The sequence below is a fragment of the Mandrillus leucophaeus genome, unplaced genomic scaffold (assembly GCF_000951045.1).
Source record: "Mandrillus leucophaeus isolate KB7577 unplaced genomic scaffold, Mleu.le_1.0 Scaffold40, whole genome shotgun sequence".
NCBI lineage: Eukaryota > Metazoa > Chordata > Mammalia > Primates > Cercopithecidae > Mandrillus > Mandrillus leucophaeus.
Genome location: NW_012104254.1, coordinates 4818993 through 4843454, shown reverse-complemented (window position 1 = coordinate 4843454; position 24462 = coordinate 4818993). Strand labels below are relative to the sequence as shown.

At 37.0% G+C, this 24462-nt stretch overlaps 1 protein-coding gene and 1 pseudogene across 6 annotated transcripts in view; one reads left to right on the top strand and one right to left on the bottom strand.

Moving 5' to 3' along the window:
- The window catches only part of OLA1 (Obg-like ATPase 1), a 172648-nt gene that overhangs the window by 137840 nt on the left and 10346 nt on the right, over positions 1 to 24462 (bottom strand). For all 5 annotated transcript variants that reach the window (XM_011991889.1, XM_011991892.1, XM_011991894.1 and 2 more), the window contains 2 exons: positions 16396 to 16539; positions 10788 to 10915 (listed from right to left, as the gene is read on the bottom strand). In XM_011991889.1, the coding sequence (XP_011847279.1) occupies positions 10788 to 10915; positions 16396 to 16539 (272 nt within the window). The remainder of the gene's footprint in view (positions 1 to 10787; positions 10916 to 16395; positions 16540 to 24462) is intronic.
- LOC105548054 lies at positions 7047 to 7492 on the top strand (annotated as a pseudogene). Its single transcript, XR_001007335.1, has one exon. The product of XR_001007335.1 is annotated as a 40S ribosomal protein S15a pseudogene (transcript).

The window sequence follows — 24462 nt, the reverse complement described above, 5'->3', positions numbered from 1 at the left end:
ACGGCTTCTTCTGGATAGCTCCTGAAGGATCTACCTGAGGCTGTTTTACAGTTCACTTTTCTTTTTAATAACTAGAAAGAGTACACTCTAACGAGAAAAAGTATAGTGACTGAAATTCACACAAAAAGTTCAATCCACAGGCAGAAAATTTAACTATAACAATGGGTGACCAGAACTCAGGAAAGAATAAGGCAATATATCCCCTACTCCCACCATCACCGTCAAACACACATACACACATACATGCACATGCAAACTTAGCTGAAAATAAATCATACTTGAAACTTTGTTTTCCACAACTATAACTAATTATATACCAGTCCCATATATCAGACCCTTCTACTACGTTTCTAAACTGGGAAGAAAACTGTTCCATAGCTCAGAAAGCAGCACTCTTGCTTCTAGTCTCCAAAATCATATCTCTAAGTACTTACTGAGAAACCTTAACAAGTTTGATCCGTGAATAGCCTGACAGTAGGTACAGTGATACCACCAAAGGTGATATCCTTCAAGTAACACACAAATGTCTTAGCTTCCTGTTGAAATCTAACTTCAACACTTCTAACGACAGCTTTAAAAAGTTAAGAATCTTAGTCAGTGATCTTTAGGTGTCAAAAGAAAAAAAAAAAAAAGGCTAAGGATTTGGTGAAATCAATAGCTTCATCATATTCAAATATTTAAAAATCCAGCAATAGTAAGTTATATTGATTCCAAAAACTGGTGAAGTCATATTGGCTCAAGGAGCCCTAGAGAAAAAGTTAGTGGTTTTTTCAAATAACACATGCTGCTTTCAGATAGGTTACTGTATGTATGAATTTAAAAAGAATTTGCTTCCTATAATATGATTGCTATTTCCTTCTCCTGTATTTAATCTTTGGAAGGCCATTTCATCTGAGCATGATTCTGTTTATTGAAGATGAAAGAGAAAAATCTATCATAAAAGTTTTTTTAAAAAGGGTATTCACTAGCAATGTCATTTGTAATTTTTTAAAAGTACATGTGAATGTACTTAATGCCACTGAACTCTATACCTAAAATTAAAGTGGCAAATTTTATGTTATGTATATATTACCACAGTGTTTTAAATATAAAAAATGAAAAAAGTATTGAAATTTAAAACCTATATTCACCAAAAAAAAAAACCAATAATGTATCATTAAAAATAAAGCAAGGCCAGGAGCGGTGCCTCACCCCTGTAATCCCAGCACTTTGGGAGGCTGAGGCAGGCGGATCATTTGAGGTCAGGAGTTGGAGAGCAGCCTGGCCAACATGGTAAAACCCCGTCTCTACTAAAAATTCAAAAATTAGCCAGGCATGGCGGCGCACGCCTGTAGTCCCAGCTACTCAGAGGGCTAAGGCATGAGAATAGCTTGAACCCAGGATGCAGAGGTTGCAGTGAGTCGAGATTGCACCACTGCACTCCAGCCTGGGCAACAGAGAGAGACTCTGCCTCAAAAAAATAAATAAATAAACAGTACTAACTAAGCAAAGTGCTATAAAAATATTCATTATTATTATTGTAAGTTGCACTTAGTAGTTTGGTCAGATATGCCTCTTGGTTGCCCTAGGGTTATATCTTAACCTAAGATCCTACCTCTCAAATTGGAGACTGCTGGAAATACAGAAGAAAAAAAAACCATGAGACTCTAAAAACTTTTCTTTGAAGTAAAGTGTGTAGCACTACACCACGTACCAAAAGTCATCATGTTCCTTATCCTTTGTGGTTAGGGCTCTTGGGTGGAAAAGTTTAACAAACACAGGAGTCTTGCCATTTTCATATTATCCTGTATTTTCCAGACAGTAAAATGTCTGGAATGTATCAAATTCTTTATACATTTCAGAAATAGGCAGCTCTGCCCATTAGTTCAAAATTTAGTTTGGTTTAACACAAAATTTTGTTAAGCATTTTAGAAAGGGGCTGGGTGCGGTGGCTCATGCCTGTAATCCCAGCACTTTGGGAGGCCGAGGTGGGTAGATCACCTGAGGTCAGGTGTTCGAGACCAGCCTGGCCAACATGGTGAAACCCTGTCTCTACCAAAAATACAAAAATTAGCCAGGCATGGCAGCAGGTGCCTGTAATCCCAGCTACTCGGGAGGTTGAGGCAGGAGAATTGCTTGAACCCTGGAAGTGGAGGTTGCAGTAAGTCAAGATCACGCCATTGCACTCCAGCCTGGGAAACAGAGTAAGACTGTCTCAAAAAAATAAATAAATAAAAAGAATTTTTAAAAAGTAAACTTTGGAAGAAAATAAGAGGAATATTTCCAAAACACCAAGAATGAAAAGAACATTCCGGAATTTAAACACACCTAAAAGATCCATAAAAGAATGTGAGTAGAAGGGAGTTTTTGGGATGATGAAAGTGTTCTGTAGCCATACTGTTGTGGTGGTTTTATGAATCTATAAGCATGTTAAATTCATAGAACTGTAAACCCAAAATGTCTACTTTACTGTACGACAATTTGTAAAATAAAATATGTACACTCCTGAACTTTACAAATATTTTTAAATGCTTTATATAACAAATTTACTAATAAACTTGTCAATAAATACTTCAGTTGATCCTTGAACTTAGGTTTGAATTTCGAGGATTCACTTACACACAGACTTTTTTTCAATAAATATAATGGAAAATTTTTTGAAGATTTGCAATAATTTGAAAAAACATGTAGATGAAACATGTAGCCTAGAAATATGGGGAAAAAAAGAAAAAACTATGTATGCCATGCATGCATAAAATATACATAGATACTTGTCTATTTTATCACTTACTACTGTAAGATATACACAAATCTATTATAAAAAGTTAAAATTTATCAAAACTTAGATACACTTATAGACCATACATGGAACCATTCACATTTAAGGGAAATGTAAATAAACTAAAAATGCAGTATAAAATTGTAACTGCATAAAATTAACTGTAATCCATATTGTACTACCATAATTATTTCACAGCCACCTCCGGTTGCTATTGGGATACGCTTGAGTGTTGCGAGTATCCTCATCTTAAAACACTGTGAGACATTAATCACCACGTGAGCAGTTCATTTCTCCAGTAAATTGTGTATTGCTGTAAAAAGTGATCCCTCAAGGTTCCTGCATATTAATATTTTTCATCATGGTCGCAATACTATAAATGTTGAAGAACATAAGCCGGGCCAGTGGCTCACACCTGCAATCCCAGCACTTTGGGAGGCAAAGGCGGGAGGACTGCTTGAGCCCAGGAGTTTGAGACCAGGCTGGGCAACACAGCAAGACCCTGTTGCTACAAAATACAAAATACAAAATACATATACATATATGTACATATACATATACATATACATATATATATGTATGTATCGCTACAAAATACAAAATACATATATATACACACACACACACGTATATATATATATATATAAAAATATATATATATATAAATGAGCTGGGTATGGTGGTGCACACCTGTAGTCCTAGCTACTTACAGGGGCTGAGGCAGGAGGATGACTTGAGCCCCGGAGTTCCAGGCTTCAATGAGCTATGATTATACCACTGCACTCTAGCCTGAGCAACTGAGCTAAACCCTATCTCTAAAACAATAATAATAAAATAAAAAGTAACATTATGGTACCTATACCAAGTGCTACTAGTGATGCTGGAAATGCTCCCAAGAAGCAGAGAAGAGAAAAGTCACTGACAATATAAGAAAAAGTTGAATTGCTTGATATGGACCATAGACTGAGGTTTGCACCTGGGGTTACTGCCATTACAGATAAACAATTCATCTTGTAAACAGATGACAGTATCAATAAAATACAATATAGTACTGTAAATGTATATTCTCTTTTTTTTTTTTTTTTAAAGACAGGGTCTCACTCTGTCACCCAGGCTGGAGTGCAGTGGCACAATCATAGCTCAAACTCTTGGGTTCAAGCAATCCTCCTGCCTCAGCCTCTTGAGTAGCTAGACTACAGGTGCATGCCACAATGCTGGCTAATGTTATCTTTTGTAGATGTGAATCTCCCTATGTTGACCAGGCTGGTCTCAAACTCCTAGACTCAAGCAATTCTCCTCCCTCAGCCTCCCAAAGTGCTGGCATTATAGGCCTGAACCATCGCACCTGGCCACGATTTTCTTGAAAATGTTTTCTTTTCTCTAGCTTACTTTATTTTAAGAATATAGAATATAATATATATAACATACAAGATATGTGTTAATTGACTGTTTCTATTATTGGTGAGGCTTCCAGTCAGCAGTAGGCTACTTGTAGTTCCGTTTTTGAGGAGACAAAAGTTATATCCGAATTTCAACTGTGCAGGGCTCAGCTCCCCTAATCCCAGTATGTTCTAGGGTCAACTGTATTTTGGAAACAAGTTTAACAAATTCTGTAACTGAAAAGATTTTGTACTTCCAAGACTGATGTATGAGAGAGAAATAATTTCACTATAATTGCACCAAAACCCAAAGTTCTTCACAAAATTTTAAGGCTCATAAATAATCAGGTTTTATTTTTCCTTTTAATTTTTTTTTCTAGAGATGAGATCTCTCCACTCGCCTCAGCCTCCCAAAGTGCTAGGATTACCGGTATGAGCCACCATACCCGGCCCTATTTTCATTTTTAAATCAATACAAATAGCTGCACCAACCTGCTAATTATTATCTAAAAATATGACATTATTTCCAACGCTTACACTGCTGAAACAAAGTAAACAGAGTACAAACAAAGCTCCCCTAAAAGGAACAGTATAAGAAAAGTTTTCTTTCCCACTTTTTTTGCTTTAATGAGGTGAAACTGACATAAAATAAAATGTACAAGAAGTGTAGTCAGATGTATACATGTCTTGACATATGCATACACCTGTGAAACTATCACTACAATCAAGATTATGAGCATATCCACCACTCCAAGAGTTTCCTCACAGCCCTTTATAATCCCTCTCTCTACTCCTCCCCCAGGCTACCATGATCTGCTTTCTAATTAGTATGCATTTTCTAGAATCTTATATAAATGGAATCATAGTATACGCTCTTTTTTTGGACTGCCTTCTTCCACTCAGCATAATTATTTTGAGATTCATCCATATTATTGTGTATAGAAAATTTTTTAATGCTGCATCTACCTGCTATATAAAATTAGTCCACATTTGGGGCAAACTGGGCTTACACACAAGATGGGAATCTTCAATTAGCTACACGTAAAGTTTCACCTAGACAGCAGATTATTAGATCATTCTTGAATCAGTATTGTCTCTTTTTTTTTAAAGAAACAAAGTCTCGCTCTGTTGCCCAGGCTACAGTGAAGTGGTTAGTCACAGGCACAATCATAACACATTACAGCCTCAAACTACTGGGCTCAAACAATCCTCGGGCCTCAGCCTCCTGAGTAGCTAGGATTACCAGCATGTGCCACTGCACCTGGCTTTGAATCTTTTTTTTCAGCTCCTTACTATCACTGAAGAACCGATATTCTTTTGGAAAAGTATTCCAAGGATTTAAATTAGGGCAAGAAAAATAAGTGACCCTCCAATAAGCGAAGACTCTGATTCTGTTTTCAAATTAAATTTAATAAGCAGACATTCACTTGTACTATAAAAATATTTCTCACAAAGCTTTTCTGATTAAAAAAAAACCACCAGAATAAAAAGATGAGCTCTTGTAATTCCTCATGCAAATCCTGACAGTTGTTATATTTTTAAGTGTCAAAATAAGACCTAACTTTCACCTCAGCAGCACTTGTTTAGTGAAAGATAAACTCCTGTTTATATAGCTGAATCCATAGTTACGAGTTAGCATACAGTAACTTCAAAAATATACTTTAAAAAACTACAGTAGCTCCAGATCTGCACATATTCAAACAAGAAAATAATCTTTCATTATTTCTACTATCTGGCATGTCCTCATTAGTACACTTTGCAAACAACAAAACTACTGAAAATAAAACTTTAGCGAGAACTCTAAATGACTAATGGGGGTAGCGATCTGAAATACCTTTACATTAGGCAGCAAACCCCAGTGGGTGGGCGCGTATGTTATTTGGGGGTAAACAAATTAAGTAATGTGTATAGATTCTTTTAATCTTTTTAATTTTTTTAGACAGGGGATCTTGCTCTGTCATCCAGGCTGGAGTGCAGTGGTGCAATCACAAGTCATTGCAGCCTCCAACTTTTGAGCTCAAGTGATCCTCCCGCCTCAGTCTCACAAGTAACTGGAACTACAAGGCACAGGCCACCAAGACCAGCGAATTTTTTTTTTTTTTTTTTTTTTTTTTTTTGCAGCGATGTGGTCTCCCTATGCTTCCCAGGCCAGTCTTGAACTCCTAAGCTCAAGTGATCTGCGTAGGTCTCCCAAAGTGCTAGGATTACAGGCATGAGCCACCACACCTGGGCAAATACATTTTATGTGTGAAAGAAGCTTTATACATTACTGGCTGGGCACGGTGGCTCATGACTGTAATCCCAGCACTTTGGCAGGCCAAGGTGGAGGACTGCTTGAGTCCAGGAGTTCAAGACTAGCCCGGATAACACAGCAAGACCCTGACTCTTAAAAAAAAAAAAAAAAAAAAAAGTATTCTATATTGTTTATGCTCAAACATTATCTAGGGAAAACATTATCAGTATCTTGGAAATATAGTTTTATACAAAATGAAAATTCAAACTATTGGCAACTTACTCCATTTTTACTTCCCTTCTTTTCCTTTTTTTTTTTTTTTTTTTTGAGATGGGTCTCACTTTGCCACCCAGGTTAGAGTGCAGTGGCACGACGCTGGCTCACTGCAACTTCCGCCTCACAAGCTCAAGCAGACCTCCCAATCCAGCCTCGGGTAGCTGAGACCACAGGCACGCGCCACCATACCCAGCTAATTTTTTGTATTTTTGGTAGACAGGAGTCGCACCATGTTGTCCAGACTGGTCTCGAACTCAAGCAATCTGCCCACCCTAGTCTCCCAAAATGCTGGTGTTACAGGCATGAGCCACCGTGCTCAGCCCATTTTGATTGGTTAAAACATTAAAAGTGCAATTCGAACTCCCTGCGCTCTCCCCTCCCGTTCCCTTTCTGCCATCTTTCCGCGCCGCCACAATGGTGCGCATGAATGTCCTGGCTGATGCTCTCAAGAGCATCAACAATGCAGAAAGGAGAGACAAACGCCAGGTGCTTATTAGGCCGTGCTCCAAAGTCATCGTCCGGTTTCTCAGTGTGATGATGAAGTATGGTTACATTGGCGAATTTGAAATCTTTAATGATCACAGAGCTGGGAAAATTGTTGTGAACCTCACAGGCCGGCTAAACAAGTGTGGAGTGATCAGCCCCAGATTTGAGTGCAACTCAAAGATCTATAAAATTGGCAGAATAATCTGCTTCCATCCCGCCAGTTTGGTTTCATTGTACTGACAACCTCAGCTGGCATCATGTACCATGAAGAAGCAAGAGGAAAACACACAGGAGGGAAAATCCTGGGATTCTTTTTCTAGGGATGTAATACATATATTTACAAATAAAATGCCTCATGGAAAAAAAAAGTGCAACTCAACTGAATACTGTGATTGCAAAATAAGCTGCTGGAACAATTTCATCTGCCTCCATCCCCACCTCAATTGTCCATTTAAAATCCTTTATATTTAGGCCGGGCACAGCGGCTCACACCTGTAATCTCAGCACTTTGGGAGGCCAAGGTGGACATATCACTTGAGGTGAGGAGTTCAGGACCAGCCTGGCCAACATGGTGAAATCCCGTCTCTACTAAAAATACAAAAAGTAGCCTGGCATGGTGGTGTGCCCCTGTAATCCCAGCTACTGGATGGGCTGAGGCAGGAGAATTGCTTGAACCTTGGAGGTGGAGGTTTCAGTGAGCCGAGATGATGCCACTGCACTCCAGCCTGGAGGACAGAGCAAGACTCTGTCTCAAATAAATAAATAAATAAAATTCTTTATATTTAAGCCATTTCAGATGGATATCTTTAATATGATGAACTTAATGACATCCCTAACTATATCCCTGGGCTCTTTTCCATCGCTCCTACTCCTCATCATTCATTCTATCCACCATGGCAGTTCTTAAGGCAGCAGGCTCCTTTCCACCATAGGGCCTTGAAACAAACCATTTACTCTGAATAATTAATCTTTCCTTTCCTCCTTTTGCCAGCTTCGCTCCCATTCAGCTTTTACCTCTCAGCATAACTGTCACCTCCTCAAGGTAACATTGCATACTCACACACATATTCCTTTCTCTTTGTACACAACTGGAAAGACATCTAATATTTATGTGACCATTTTATTCAATGTCTATATCCTCCACTGGATAAGCTCACGAGAAAAACGGTCATGTCTGTTTTTACTCACCAATACATCCCTCAGCACCTACTACACTTATAAGAGTCAAATGGGTCAAATGAATAAGATAGAGTGATCTAAAGATTTAAAGCCAAAGCAAATCCATCAAGATGAGTATTTGCATTTTAAACAAGTATATGTGTTTGAAACAATGTATATATTTTACATATTTCTAATAACCCAGGGAAGTTAATAAGGTGAGGGAAAAGTTAATTTTTAAAAATTAATCAAATTAATGGAGATAAACATGACATTAATAAATTAAAATTCAGTGATAAACTAAAACTTCTCATTAACAATTTTTTCTGTTCCCGAACTTTCGGATGTTCTAATAGAAAAAAGCTGAAAAGTACTCTAAACACTAACATATATCTGACAGTTGAAATTAAAGAATTATCAATTTTCATAGCCTCAAAGTAATCCCTAATCTTTCTAATCTCTACAAGTCTTTTTTTCTGACTATAAATCTAAGGATTTTTTTTGTTCTGATTATAAATGTATCATTCAGTGTTCTATGTACTATACAATAATATATACACTGTATTTCATCAATTCTAAGATGCATATTTTGACACTTTCACATTCTGAGATCAATCACTCTAAAAGAGCATAGTATCTAGTTTAATTGGATTTTCTTTCCTTCCTGAATGATAGTATATTTGGCCTGACTTAAATACAGTATAGTATGTATGCTCCTCACCAAATTCATTTTCCCCCCAAGGGTTAGAAAAACACATCAAATGAATATTATGTAAGAAACAACAAAACCAGAGACATTTTTACTACCAACAACATCAGGACCTTACCATCATCCTAAATTGCTCCGGCTTGGATAATTTTAAGGCAAATATCCCTCCCTAACCACATGACACCCTTACACTCAACCTACCTGTTATAAACCCTTATCAGGGAATCAGATCCATAAGCCTTCCATTTTTCAGTCCTCTCCTATTTTCACTCCCACTCTGTATTTTAAGTTCTTTTCTACCCATCAACTCACTCTCTCATACCCAAATCTTCAGTTCTCTTGCCCTGATCCTTCTGTCACGTGTGTTCTATCAATTCTAGTTTCTGACAGACACCTATCAGGATGTCTCAACGACAAAATTTTTTAAATTGCCCCAAACTGAACTCATCATCATCTCTCTCAATACTTGCTGCTTTTTCTGTGTTTAATGTCTCAATGAACAGTATCACAATTCATTCAACTGACCTACTCCAGAAATCCAGGAGTCACAGTTCACTCCAGCTTCTCTTTGAAATCCTCACATCAGTCACCAAAACCAGAAGAAAACCAGTCAGGAAAACAGAGGTTCTGCCAATATACAGGCTTTAGTTAAAACTTTTCTACAAGACTGGATCACTTCCCCATCACAGCCTCATTCTTTGTCTAGACTTCCCAGAGGTCTCACCGTACCTTTACGCAAATTTAAACTACCTAGATCAATGCTTCTCAAATTGTTTGTCATGGGGTTTTGTAAAATACAATACAAATGAATTATCAGGTTGGTACAAAAGTAACTGCAGTTTTGGGCATTACATTGGCAAAACTGCAATTACTTTTGCATCAACCTAATACTAGGCAAACAAATCTTTTTTCTAGACAGATTATGCAAACCACAGAGGTAAATGGTGTTTTATAAAAGGCACACAAAAAGTACCAGCACAATTTTATTATTACTTTATTCAAATGACCAAAAAATTAGTCAAAGTGCTATATTTTCTAAAAGCTCACTTTCAATTACTCTAGTTATCTAGTTGAGGACCAGTAACAAAGGCACTTAACCAGACCACAGCTGGCCCTCTCACCTCTAGCTTGTATTTTCTGTTTCAATTAATTTGCTCATTATAATACTATTAACACAAAGTGCAGCCTTGACCTAAGCCTTAACCTAAACTCTATTTTGTCAGAAAACTACTATGTGATTGGTTCACTTTTATAGTCGGTCAACAGAGCCCAAACTAAGCCACAGTTCTGTTTTTTCTCTTTGCTTTATATTCCTGTCTCCATAAGGACTAGCTGATCTATAGTTTCTCTTTAATCTTTTCATCTCTAATAGATAACCCGGAAGCCTTTCTCTCTTGTTAAATAATCAGAATCCCCTTCTCTAACAATTCTGCCTTCTTAACACACAGAAAAGCAATAAAAGTTCCACAATTTAAGACAATTTCAAAATGCCTTTACAATGAACAAAGTTCCATATAGAAACACTTCTTGATTGCTCTAGTCCAGAACAGGGAATAAAGTTCAATTCGAATATAATCTCAACGCAGCATATACTTGCTATGGAATAAGCCCTCAGATACAGAGATGATACTAAGTAACATTAAAGTCACAGATTTACAGCCAAACCCAAGATTCATCTGGTAAAGCAAAGCAATCTTCCATTAGTCTTTTCTAATTTTATTTGAGCACTAATGGAAAGAAAACACTGATCTGAATGAAATCAATGATTAAATAAACAACTGTACTTACGTGTTAGATGAAAGATGCCATCACAGGCACTAATATGAGATAAAAAAGCATTCCCCAGGCCCTGCCCATTGTGAGCTCCTTTCACAAGGCCAGCAATATCCACTACATTTAGAAAGGCAGGAATTTTGCTGAAAAACAAAAGATGGCTTTATTATAAAACAGTACTAAGAACTTATCTATTAACCAAATGAATTCCCCAAACATTTTACATAAATTCTTTCCTTTCTAGAACAATGGAACAATAATGATTTGATAAATGAATATCCACCCCCTCAAAAAAAATTAGAAATGGCCTTGTAATACATTAAGACTTTCTTACCTAGGATAATGAGGGAGAAAACTAAAACAGTATAAATGTATTTATCATGTTTCTGAAATTAAAACACTTATCATTAAATTTACTGTAACGTTCTATTGGCACATGCACACACACTCAAAAGCGGTGGAGAATGTTTAGAGTATGCCGAGGTAATCATCATAAAATGAGCCAACTAACTTTGTGCCAGACACTAAATTAAGTATTTTACACGTATTATCTCACTTCAAAGTTCAAATTAACTCTATAAGATGGGTGCTATTTATTAAGCCCACTTTACAGATAAGGAAATGCCTTAGAGGAGTTACGAAATCTATTGTATTGAGGATCATTCAGCCAGTAGTGACAAAACTGGGATTCAAACACAGGCTGTCTGGGTTTGCATTTGATCACCCATATGTTATATAGACAAAAAAAAAAAAAAATGTGTGTAATGCTGAGAACCAGTTATCAGCATAGTAATAACCTAGTTGTTGATAACAGCAACCAAATTAGGTTATATACAAAATAACCCTTGCTTTGCTAAACAAAGGCACATTTAACACAAGTCTGCCATGTCAAAATGGAGATTTAAGTATATCAATAAATAAAAGCAACTTTTAATGTTATATGACAAAGGCATATATAATGTAATTTTGTATCCTTTGTCAATTTTCGAGAGCATGCATTTTGCAGAATGTCAATTTCACTACCTGATAAAATACAACATAAAAGTTCCACAAAAGACTTCCCTATTATTGGCATGGAAAACGAGTCCTTTCAAAATAATTATTCTATAAACAAATATTACAGATTGAAATTACTTGATTATTGTTACCACCAAATCCACTAAAACCACATAAATTTGGTTAGTTTTTTTGTTGCTGGACACAGTGACTGCCTCCCCAGCATCCACTGCCCCCTCTCTTGGTACCTATACTGATTTTCATTTCGATAGCCATTCCTCTCCAGCATAGCCCAGAGCTTTGGAGAAGCTTGCTCTACCCCTAACTCTAGAAGTGAGGCATGTAGCTCCGGCCTTCACTAAGCAGTTTAATCTCATTCCTAGGCAAAGTAAAAAAAATTCTAGGACCTTCACCTTGCCCTAATCGCCTCAAAGAACTTAAGAAGCCAAGCATGGTGGCATACATCTGTAGTCCCAAGTATCTGGGAGGCTGAGTCAGGAGGGAGGATGGCTTGAGCCCAAGAGTTCAAGTCCAGCCTGGGCAACATGGTGAGACGCCACCTCTTAAAAAACAAAAAAAAGACATGAAAAGACTTAAGAAGAGGTTTACTGGAGGGGGTGTAGGAGGCTGTTAAATAGAAGCTTATCACTCTTCTGGGAGAACTTTTAGAAGCAATCCCGTTTCACTCTGAACATGGATGAGAAAGTATACAGATCTATCCTGTGACCACAAGGGGAAGACAACCTTATGATCAAGTTGATAAAGTAAACTGAAGACAGGAAAGAAGCCAGGCCTTTGATGATATCACTGAGCTAAACACTGTGCTACCTGTTACTAACTCAATAAATCAGCTCTGTAAGTCACTCTGTTAAGGGTAACTAAATTCATCCTAAATGATATTTCTAACGACTAAAAGCACCCATATGATAAATATGAAGTTGACGTAGTTTGGATGTTGTGTCACCTCCAAAACTTATGTTGAAATGTGATGCCCAATGGTGGAGGTGGGGCCTGGTGGGAGTTGTGTGGGTCACAGGGGTGGATCCCTCATGAATGGCTTGGTGCCCTCCCCATAGTAATGAGTGAGTTCTCGCTCTGTTAGTTCACTGGAGAGCAGATTGTTTAAAAGGGTCTGGTACCTCTCTCCACTCTCTCTTGCTCCCCCTGTCTCCATGTGACACACCTACTACCCTTTTCATCTTCTGGTCATGAGTTAAAGCTTCTTTGTCTGGGTGCAGTGGCTCACACCTATAATCTCAGCACTTTGGAAGGCCGAGGCAGGTGGATCACCTGAGGTCGGGAGTTTGAGACCAGCCTGACCAACATGGAGAAACCGTGTCTCTACTAAAAATACAAAATTAGAAGGGCATGGTAGCACACGCCTGTAATCCCAGCTACTTGGGAGGTTCAGGCAGGAGAATTGCTTGAACCTGGGAGGCAGAGGTTGCAGTGAGCTGAGATCACGCCATTGCACTCCAGCCTCAGCAACAAGAGCGAAACTCCTTCTCAAAAAAAAAAAAAAAAAAAACACTTTCTGAGGCCTCGCCAGAAGCCAGATGCTGGTGCTGTGCTTGTATGACCTGCACAACTATGAGCCAAGTAAACCCATTTTCTTTATAAATTACCCAGCCTCAGGTAACCCTTCACAGCAATACAAAATGGACTAATGCAGAAGTACAGTAAGTAGCATGCATATGGGTAGAATGGCATGAAATTTGAAGTGAGAAGCCTTGAGTTCTATTTCTGGTTGACATAACTATAAGTGTGACCATGAACAAATTATTTCATCTTTCTAGGCTTCAAGTTTCTTTTTATGAGAAAACTAGACAGGAAGATATTCAGCTCTGAGATTCTATTTTCTATTGAAAATGAGCTTCTTAATTCTGGTTTGTGATTTATGGCTAGGATAAGGTTTAAACTATTAATATAATATCTCAAAAAATTAAAACTTGAGATTTAAGTCAAGGATTTCTGATGTATTACACCAATGATTTCACGACTACTTGAACAAAATACTTCTAGAATGAAATACTATTTTAGAACTCTTGAGACTAAAATGATGTTTAAAATCTTTTTAATTGCTATACTGTAATGAACACAGACTACCAAAACCATTTATTAATGTTCTTCAATAGAAATAGGCTGGTGGGTCTGGGCACAACTTTGGGAGGCCAAGACAGGAGGATTACTTGAGCCCAGGAGTTCAAACCAGCCTAGGCAACATGGCAAGACCCCATCTCTACAAAAAATTTAAAAATTAGCCAGGCACAGTGGCATGTGCCTGTAGTCCCAGCTACTCAGGAGGCTGAGGTGAGAGAATCATTTGATTGTGCCCAGGAGTTGGAGGCTACAGTGAGGTATGATCACACCACTGCACTCCAGCCTGGGCAACACAGCAAGATTCTGTCTTGAAAAAAAAAGAAAGAAAGAAAGAAAAGAAAGGCCAGGCACAGTACCTCATGCCTGTAATCCCACCATTTTGGGAGGATGAGGCAGGAGGAATGCCTGAGGCCGACAGTTCAAGACCACCCTGGGGCAACATAGCAAGACCCCATCTCTATTTTAGAAAGGAAAGAAAGGAAAAAATGAGATAAAACAACTGAACAAACACATGATCCTGGTTTAGATGCAACAAAGCATATAATTGGAACAACTGAAAAAATCTAAATAAAGTCTATGAATTAGATGGTAATATGGGATCAGTGTTAATCTCGTAGTAAACTACCCTGATTTTGATGGTTTACTATGGTTGTGTGGGAGGATGTCTTTGTATTTAGTAAATACAAACTAAAGAACTGAAGTATAATATGGCATTATGTCTGTAACTTACTCTCAAAGGTTCAAAGAATCTGGGTATGCAAGGGTATATAAGCACTTGTGTACTTTGGCAGCTTTTATATAAATTTAAAATCATTTAAAAATAAAAAGGTTTTAGAAAGGACACTGAAGTCAGCCTGAGGAGCCAATCTGAGAGATATAATTTGAGCATCAAATCAATGTTTGTGACAGATTAAAACCAATAAAATAACACTCATCTGAATAAATACATGAATGAACAGATGAAGAAAGCTTTTCCTTACACTGCAATATTAACAAATGAAGGAGGAATGATAGAATTACAAAATCACCATGTGAGAATATCCATAGTAAAAATTAATTCATCAAAAAAATCAATGGATGCTACAACTAGTAAGTGAAAGTGAGAAAAGTGAATGAGTTCAGTATATACTTTGTAGTTAGAACTCACAAAATTGCTGATAGACTGGATACGGGGTGAGGGGAGAGAAGAATCAAAGATAAATGGTGGGCACTGATTTAAGCAACTGAGGAAATGACAGTGCTATTTATTGAGTTATGGCAGTCTTGAAGAAGAATTTGGTGCAAGAAGGTGAAATCAAGAGGTCATTTTGGACATGTCAAGTCTAAGGCACCTATTCAGACCTCCAAGTGTCAATATCAAGGAGGCAGTCAGAGATAGAAGAAATCTGGAGTTCTGCAGAGTTCAGGACACGAGACAGAAACTTGGGATTTATCAGGACATTAAAAATAGTAAAAAGTTAAAAACAAACTAAATTATCAATAATAAGCAAATGGTAAACTGTGCTATATTCATATAATATAGCAATAAATATAAGTATTATATTAGAAATTATTACTTAAGTCTGTATTGCTTAATCCAGAAAGATATTAATAATATCCCAAGTAAAACAAGTATTCTATTTCTGTAAGGAAGTGTGCACACAGTCAGGAAATTATGGAAGGATATATCCCCAAAGTATTTACAACTGTTTTATCAAGGTAGAGGAAGTAGAGGTGGTTTTCACTCCTCTCATTATACATTTCCCTAATGTCTGAACTTCCGACAATGAACTTAAACTATCTCATCTTTTCCTAATAAAAGTCTTACTTATTTTTTAATTGAAGATATAATACACGCTTATTGTAAAAAAATTCAAACATAGAGGAATATAACAATAAAGTAAAAATCACCTAAAAATTCCACTACCCAGAGACAATCATCAGCCTATGTTCATACATTTTTTATGCATATAAGCAAATACATATAGTTTTCCATGAATGAGATCACATAATACAGACTAATTACTCCCTCTATTTCATACTCCCCAGAAAAAAAAATTGCAATGTTAACAACTGAGTATACCCTTCTACACCCTTCTCCATACTCTGCATTACTTTTTTTCTTTTTGAGACGGAGTCTTGCTCTGTTGCCCAGGCTGAAGTGCAATGGCGTAACTCGGCTCACTGCAACCTCCACCTCCTGGGTTCAAGCAATTCTCCTGCCTCAGCCTTCCGAGTAGCTGGGATTACAGGTGCCCGCCACCCCGCCTGGCTAATTTTTTGTATTTTTAGTAGAGAGTGGTGTGTTAGCCAGGCTGGTCTCAAACTCCTGACCTCATGATCTGCCCTCCTGGGCCTCCCAAAGGGCTGAGATTATAGGCGTGAGCCACCAGGCCCAGCCCTCTGCATTACTTTTATACTCATCCAAAACAATAATGCTACATTAATTTTAAAAGAAAAATTCTTCCATATGACTTTAAACGTATCACATACATATCTGCCCAGTCTACACAAAGCCACCAAATAAATAGCATAAAATATCTCTTACCTTGCTGGTTTGTGGTATTGGCAAAGAAAGTCAAACCTTTCATCTGGCACAGGTACTCTGCTCTCATTAGGATCAATAGTGCAGAATGGGAAGTTTTCTGCTGAAGCCTGACTATTGGTTAATACATTGAAGAAAGTAGATTTCCTAAAACGAACAAAAGCAATTTCAATCAATTCTTAGGTTAACACCAAGAAAACTTTATCTCACTCTAATTTCAATGCTCAAATAAGATCCATGAGGAATATAAAACCAATCTACAAAGAGAGGGAAAAAGGAACAACACATTTTTTACTAACAGAAGTCAATGAAATTTACAACAGTATAGCGGCAGCTCATGACATAATTAGGTTATGTCCCTATCACAGTCTATTTGAAACTTGAAAAGCATGTTCTCAAAGAATCTTTGTTGTAAGTGAGAGTTTCATGTCATACTACAAAATCTATTTTTTTCCATAATATACCTGATCGTACCAGCATCACTTCATCTATACCTAACATAACCTTCTCTAGCATGAAATGTACAAGGCATGTCTCTAGTCAAGTCAATGACTTTCCAAAAACTCTGAATTGGGAAAGAGATGCTAAATGTCTGGTATCTGATAGGAAATGGGAGGTTAGTACTCAGAACTGCCTTCTAATCATTAGTATATAAGGATTACTGGTAAGTCTAGAATTGTGAATTATGAAAATCAAAATGTGAATTTTATTCAAGGCATGACTTAAATCAAGAAAATATAATATCTATTAATATGAAATAAACTAGTCACTACTTTTCCAATCATTTGACTGCCATCAAGTAAGCAGAGCTCAGAGAAAGCCCACTCATGTTAACATCAGCCATGTTTTTTTAAAAATGTGATAATACTTTATCATTCATGTCTTAAAAATATGAAAAAAGAAATAAAATTTTAAAAATAAAAATAAAATATGAGAATATGGTACCAAATATCACATAAAATAAGAGAATATGGTGTCATATATCATATAGAGTAAAATCTAAAACAAAATTTTAAACTCTCAGTGGCCATCTTTTAAGAATGCTAGGTAATTAATTCTTTGAAGACTGTTAAAGTAGTTACCATGTCTTACCTATACAAATTGTGCTTTCAAAATAACCAGTAGTTATGAAAAGAAAATTATTTTATAGACATATTCCAGCCAATAAATGAGGAAAGAATAAAAACAGAAGAGCATCATTCTGCAACCCCTAACAAATTAATGGATCTTGGTAATAATTTCCAATGACAGTTAGTGCTGCAAAAAGAGGAGAAAAAAATAGTACCTCCCGAAAGAAGTATATACATCATCTGTCATCTGAATCTGACCAACACTTTACATGTTACTGCTAGCTTACAGGAAATATAGAGGACAGAAGAACATATTAAATGATACCACAGAGATAAAATCAATAAAATCCAGACTCTGGAAAATTTTATAAGCCTAAAAACCAGATTTCTTCAACAGGTCATCTGGGGGCTGGAAGTAAGTGGGAAACTTCTTCTGGATGAGATGTAAAAGTAACAGCAGACTAACAATCCCACCCAGAACTAGAAAAACCATCAAAAATGCAGGATACAGAAGTCATCTGTTTGAAGGGTCTGGGATTCTGAAAATGAAAACAAAAAATTTGGAAGGAGACACTTGACCTCCACAGCCACTTTTACCCTGGGGACCTGTGCCCATTCTGGGCAAAAGAAGGATGCAAGGATCCAGACTTTATACCCATAGAAAGCTGATGCTGATGGAGAAAGAAACCAGCAAAACATCTGGAGGAGACTTGGAGAACCTCAGGCACACCACCAGTTTTCCCGCTGGGGATATTTTCCTCCAGGGAAAACTACAAAAGCCTACTCCAGTCACTGGTAACACAGACTGGCCCACTCTCCATACCTTCTTCCCCTCACCACGAAAAAATTTAAAATAAAGAGTGATAGTTAAGTTGCCAGGACAGTCCAGGAATCCTTATTTATCTAAAATGTAATGAAAATATTGTATAACTACAATGGAAATATTACAGAATAATGTTGTAATAAAAGTATGTAAGACAAAATTTAAATACAGTAATTTAAACATTTATAGGACACTGGGGCCTAACATTATGAAGACAAAATGCTATTGCATTTTTGTATAGTGTAGTTTAAAAACCGCTCATTGCTATTACCACAGTCAATTGCAATTCTGAAAAGGCCATAGGTTGTTTACGGAAGTTTTTTCAAATGTACGGTTATTACTATTTATATTTTATATTGTCTACCTGGACAAAATAAGGAAATAAGATATGTTTTATGATTGTTTAAAAAAAATGTATCCCCTAAAGCATATTATATGGTAAAACATAGCAAAAAAAAATTCCTTAGGCAGAAAAAATTCTTACATGCATTCAAACTAAACTTAGAAGACAAATGTCCATTTTCACAGACTGTCTCATTTTAGATGAATTTTAAATTTCATGAAACCCAAGTCATCTGTAGCTTCTAACAGCTTTGTAGGTATAAAAAAGTAAAAAGAAATAAGGAAGAAGGAAAAAGAAATTTCTAAGGATCATTACTATAGGCTTCAGTGGCAACATAAGACATTTTGATCTATTCAAATCTATTAAGAAAAGCCTTGCGAAAGCAAAGAATTTGAAAGTTTTGGCCTATGCCTGAAGTATTAAAGCCCATATGCTTTTTGTAAAATGAGAACTTTTTAAACACACACACACACACTTAGATCCCTTGAGGTTAATATTAAAGCTTAAAAGTAGGAGAAAGATTCAAAGTTGTAGGAATTTCTCTCATGCAAGAATGGGTTTACATAACTTATTTCAGCAATGATAGTATTAAAAAAACAAAACAAAAACAGTGACTAGACTAAGTGTATGCCCCCTAGACTTAGGACCTAAATACTTTATTTTGGAAATTACTATTTTAATCTATTAAGTAAACCTGACAGAATAGATGTTTTACGTAAAACTTTACACAAAATTGCAGCATGTAATGGGAAGTAGGGATACCAGTGCAAATTCCCACAGCATTCTGAATTAACCATGTATATATAATATCCATTCAAAACATGGGAAAAGAATTAGAAAGTCCTTGCAAAATGTTTTCAATTTAGATATAACTAAACTGTTAAAAGCATCTATCTGATAGATACACAAATACATAAGATGACAGAAATAAATAATAATCCATGTACACATGGGTGAGTATAATTACATATTTTCTAACTCCATCAGAGAAGGTCTAAAAATAGCAACACTTCAGCAGCAATGATCACACCTAGAGAAATGTCTATTCTCAACAGATTATTTCTCCAAAGAAGAGACACAAATGGCTAAAAAAATATGAAAAGATGCTGAACCACTAATTACTAGAAAAATGCAAATCAAAACCACAATGAGATATAACCTTACAATTATTAGGATGGCTACTATCAAAAAAAAAATAACAAGTGTTGGCAAGAGTACAGAGAAATTAGAACTCTGTGCACTGCTGGTAGGAATGTAAACTGGTACAGCCACTGTGGAAAACAGTTTGAGGTTCCTCAAAAAGGTAAAAACAGAATTACCATATGATTCAGCAATCTCACTTCTGGGTATATATCCAGAAGAGTTGAAAGCAGGATCTCAAAGAGATATTTGCAAACCCATATTCATTGATGCATTTTTCATAATAGCCGAGAGGTAGAACCAAATGTCCATAAACAGATGAATGGATAAAGAAAATGTTATCTACATATGATAGAATATTACTCAGCCCTTAAAAAGAAGGAAATCTTGTCACATGCTACAACGTGAATAAACTTTAAGGACACTATGCTGAGTAAAGTAAGCCAGTCGCAAAAGTACAAACACTTTATGATTCTACTTATATTCATATACTCATATATTCTACTTATATGAGATATCTAGAGTAGTCAAAATCATGGAAACAGAAAGCAGAATGGTGGTTTCCAGGGGCTGGGGGGGAAAGAAAAATGGGAAGTTGTTCAATGGGTACAGAGTTTCAGATATGCAAGATGAAAAAGTTCTAGAGATCTGTTATACAACAATGATTATAGTTAACACAACTGAACTGCACATTTAAAAACGATGAAGATGGTAAATTGTATAATATATCACATTTTTTATTTTGCGACAGAATCTCACTCTGTCACCCGGCTGGAGTGCAGTGCCACAATCTTGGCTTACTGCAACCTCCATCTCCTGGGTTCAAGAGATTCCCATGCCTCAGCCTCCAGAGTAGCTGGGACTACAGGTGCATGACACCACGGCCAGCTAATTTTTTGTACTTTTAGAAGAGACAGGGTTTTGCCATGTTGGCCAGGTTGGTCTTAAACTCCTGAACTCAAGTGATCCTCCTGCCTCAGCCTCCCAAAGTGCTAGGATTACAGGCGTGAGCCACTGCGCATGGCCATATATTATATGTTTATTATCATAATTTCTTTAAAAAGTATCAAACTCAAATGGATAAATATTATATAAAATACCTAACCAGTACTCTTCAAAAATAAATCTTTAAAGGTCATGAAAAATAAAACATTCAGAAACTGTCAAAGATTGGAGGAGATAGGAGACATGAAGACTAAAACGCAACATGGTATTCAAAGACAAAGGACATCAGTGGGAATATTGGTGAAATCCAAATAAAGTCTGAAGTTTAGTTAATAGTAAAAAAGCAAATACAGTTAACCCTTGAACAACACTGGTTTGAAATGTATGTTCAAAGTGCATGTGTTCACAGATTATTTTCAATAAAATGTACACTGAGTGTGCCTGCCCCTCCTTCCTCTCCTTCCACTTCCTCTCTATCTTCTGCCTCTGCCACCTGAGACAGAAAGACCAAACCCTCCACCTCCTTCTCCTCCTCAACCCACTCAACATGAAGACAACAAAGACCTTTATGATGATTCACTTCCACTGAGTGAATAGTAGCTACATTTTCTCTTCCTTATGATTTTCTTAATAACATTATTTTCTCTAGCTTTGTTTATTGTAAGAATACAGTATAGAATAATATGCAAAATATAGCTTAATCAACTGTTTATGTTATTGGTAAGGCTTCCCAGTCAATAGTAGGTTATTAGTTAAGTTTTGGGGGAATAAAAAATTACACACAAATCTTTGACTGGGCCAGGGGTCAGTGCTCCTAATTCAAGGGTCAACTGTAATTTCTTTTTTAACTTTCTTATTTTTTGGAGATAGGGTCTCACTTTATTGCCCAGGCTGGAGTGCAGTGGCATGAACATGGCTCACTGCAGCCTCGACCTCCCAGGATCAAGAGATCCTCCCGCTTCAGCCTCTTAAGTAGCTGGGACTACACGTGCGTACCACCACCCCTGGCTAATATCTGTATTTTTTGCAGAGACAGGGTTTCACCCTGTTGCACAGGTTGATCTTGATCTCCTAAACTGAAGCAATCCGCCAACTTCAGCCTCTTAAAGTGCTGGGATTATGGGTGTGAGCCACCATGCCCAGCCCTCAACTGTACCTTAAGGAGCAAAAAAAAAAAAAAAAAAGTATTTGAAATTATGTGGTGATACAGCAATACAGACTAGAATTCTGAAAAAGAAACTCATTTAAAATTTTAAAATTAGGCGGGGCATGGTAGCTCAAGCCTGTAATCCCAGCACTTTGGGAGGCAGAGGTGGGCAGATCACTTGAGGTCAGGAGTTTGAGACCAACCTGGTCAGTATGATGAAAGCCCATCTCTACTAAAAATACAAAAATTAGCCAGGCATGGTGGCGCATGCCTGTAATCGCAGCTACCTGGGAGGCTGAGGCAGGAGAATTGCTTGAACCCAGGAGGCGGAGGTTGCAGGGAGTGGAGATCGCACCACTGCACTCTAGCCTGAGCAACAGAGTGAGACTTTGTCTTGGGGAAAAAAAAAAATTAAAACTTAAAACCCATTAATCTACGAAGTACCTCTAAGGCACACAATCACTGCTGAATACTAGGAAAGAATGAGTAGAAAAACAGATCTGTTATTCAAAAAGATCATTCAGAACATATTAAAAAGAGAAAGTAAATAATTCCCAAATCATAAATTTCTATGAAAGAACAGGCATTCTGGAATGTTGACAAGTAGACAATAAGATTTAAATTCATTTAAAATGGTATTGGGGAGTTTTGCTTCCCCTCTGCTACAAGAACTGCTCTCCTGCTATAAAGAGCTAGAAAACCAGATGAAATCTATGAAATAACAGTTTTCACACAAAGGACAATATGCATCACAGGACTGTGTTCCCTGAGAGAAAAATAACAAATAAACTAAGCTCTGCAACTGGTCCAGCTTACTGCCTACTGATGCTTTCAAAGTCACCATTCCAAGAGGGGAAACCAACAGAACCCAGCAGTCACACCAAGTTGAAGAGACTAAGATGAGAGTTAGGAGGCCAAGGCAGCTAGAATTTATGGGAGAGTATACTAGAAAGGCGGCAGCTGCACAGAGAAAGCACTCTGAAGAGCTGCAGAGGGTCCCCTCAAGAACACAGCTAAGTAATGATTTGCGCATGAGTAAATTCAATCGCTACAAGTCCAGGGAAAGGATCACCCAAACAGACTAGGATGAACAATTCTCAGGGCTCACACAGAGACTGGAACAGTTCACATTCCTATGAGCCAGACTGGAGAGATCCTGTAATACAAGGGAATTTGGATAGAGTCCTCAAAAGGGTCACGTTTTAGTACTAGGGATTAAGTAGCACCAGAGCACAAAATCGTATTAATCCATCATAAGAAGCCTCAAAACAATTAATCTGATACATAATTAACTAAATGCCATACCGAGGTCCAATACTCTTTAAAGGAAAACAACAATATTTAGCATTTAACATAAAATCCACACTGTATGGAAACCATTAAAAATTGTAAGACATGCAAAAAAGCAGAAAAATATATACCAAAATCAGGATAAAAGTCAGTAAATATAAACATACTCAGTATTGAAAGATGAAGTAGAATAAAAGGACCTTAAAATAAATGTTACAAATCTTTTAAAACTTTTCTTAAGGAAAAATTTTGCAGATTGGACACTGCAAAGAAAAGACCTTGAAGACAGCAATAAAAGTATCCAAATGAAGCACAAGAGAGAAAAAGACTGGAGAAGGAAATAACCAGAGCTTCTGCAGGATACTATCTAGGGAAGAACATGCATTTACAGTCAAGCATCGCTTAATGGTGGAGATACATTCTGAGAAATGGGTCCTTAGGCAATTTCATCATTGTGTGAACATTATAGAGTATATTTACACAAACCTAGATGGTACAGCCTACTACACACCTGGGCTATATGGTATAGCCTATTGCTTCTAGGCTAAACCTGTACAGCATGTTACTGTACTGAACACTGGAGACAAATGTAACACAATGGCAGGTATTGTATATCTAAACGTAGAAAAGGTACAGTGAAAATACAGTATAAAAGTGATACAGGATGCTTACCATGAGCGGAGCTTGCAAGCCTGGAAGGTGCTCTGGGTGAGTCAATGAGTGATAGTGAGTGAATGTGAGGGCCTAGAACATTACTGTACACTACTGTAGACTTTATGAACACTGTACATTCAGGATACACTAAAATTATTTTTTGGTATTTTTCTTCAATAACTTAGCCTTAGCTTACCATTACTTTCTACTTTATAAACTTTTATTTTAACTTACTGACTCTTTTGTAATAACAGCTTAAAATACAAATTACTGTATAGCTGTACAAAAATATTTTTCTTTATACCTTATTCCATATGCTTTTTTATATCTTTCAAATGTGTGCCTTTCTTAAACTTTTTTGTTAAAAACCAAGACATAAACATATACATTAACCCAGGCCTACACAGAGTCAGATCATCAATATCACTGTCTTCCACCTACACATTTTGTCCCACAGGAAGGTTTTTAGGGGCAATAACGCACGTGGAGCTGCCATCTCCTTTGATAATAATGCCTCCTTTTGGAATACCTCCTGAAGGAACTGCCTAAGGCTGTTTTACAGTTACTCCGTTTTTTGTAAGTAGAAAGAGTACACTCTAAAGTAACAATAAAAATTACAGTATAGGCTGGGCATGGAGGCTCATGCCTGTAATCCCAG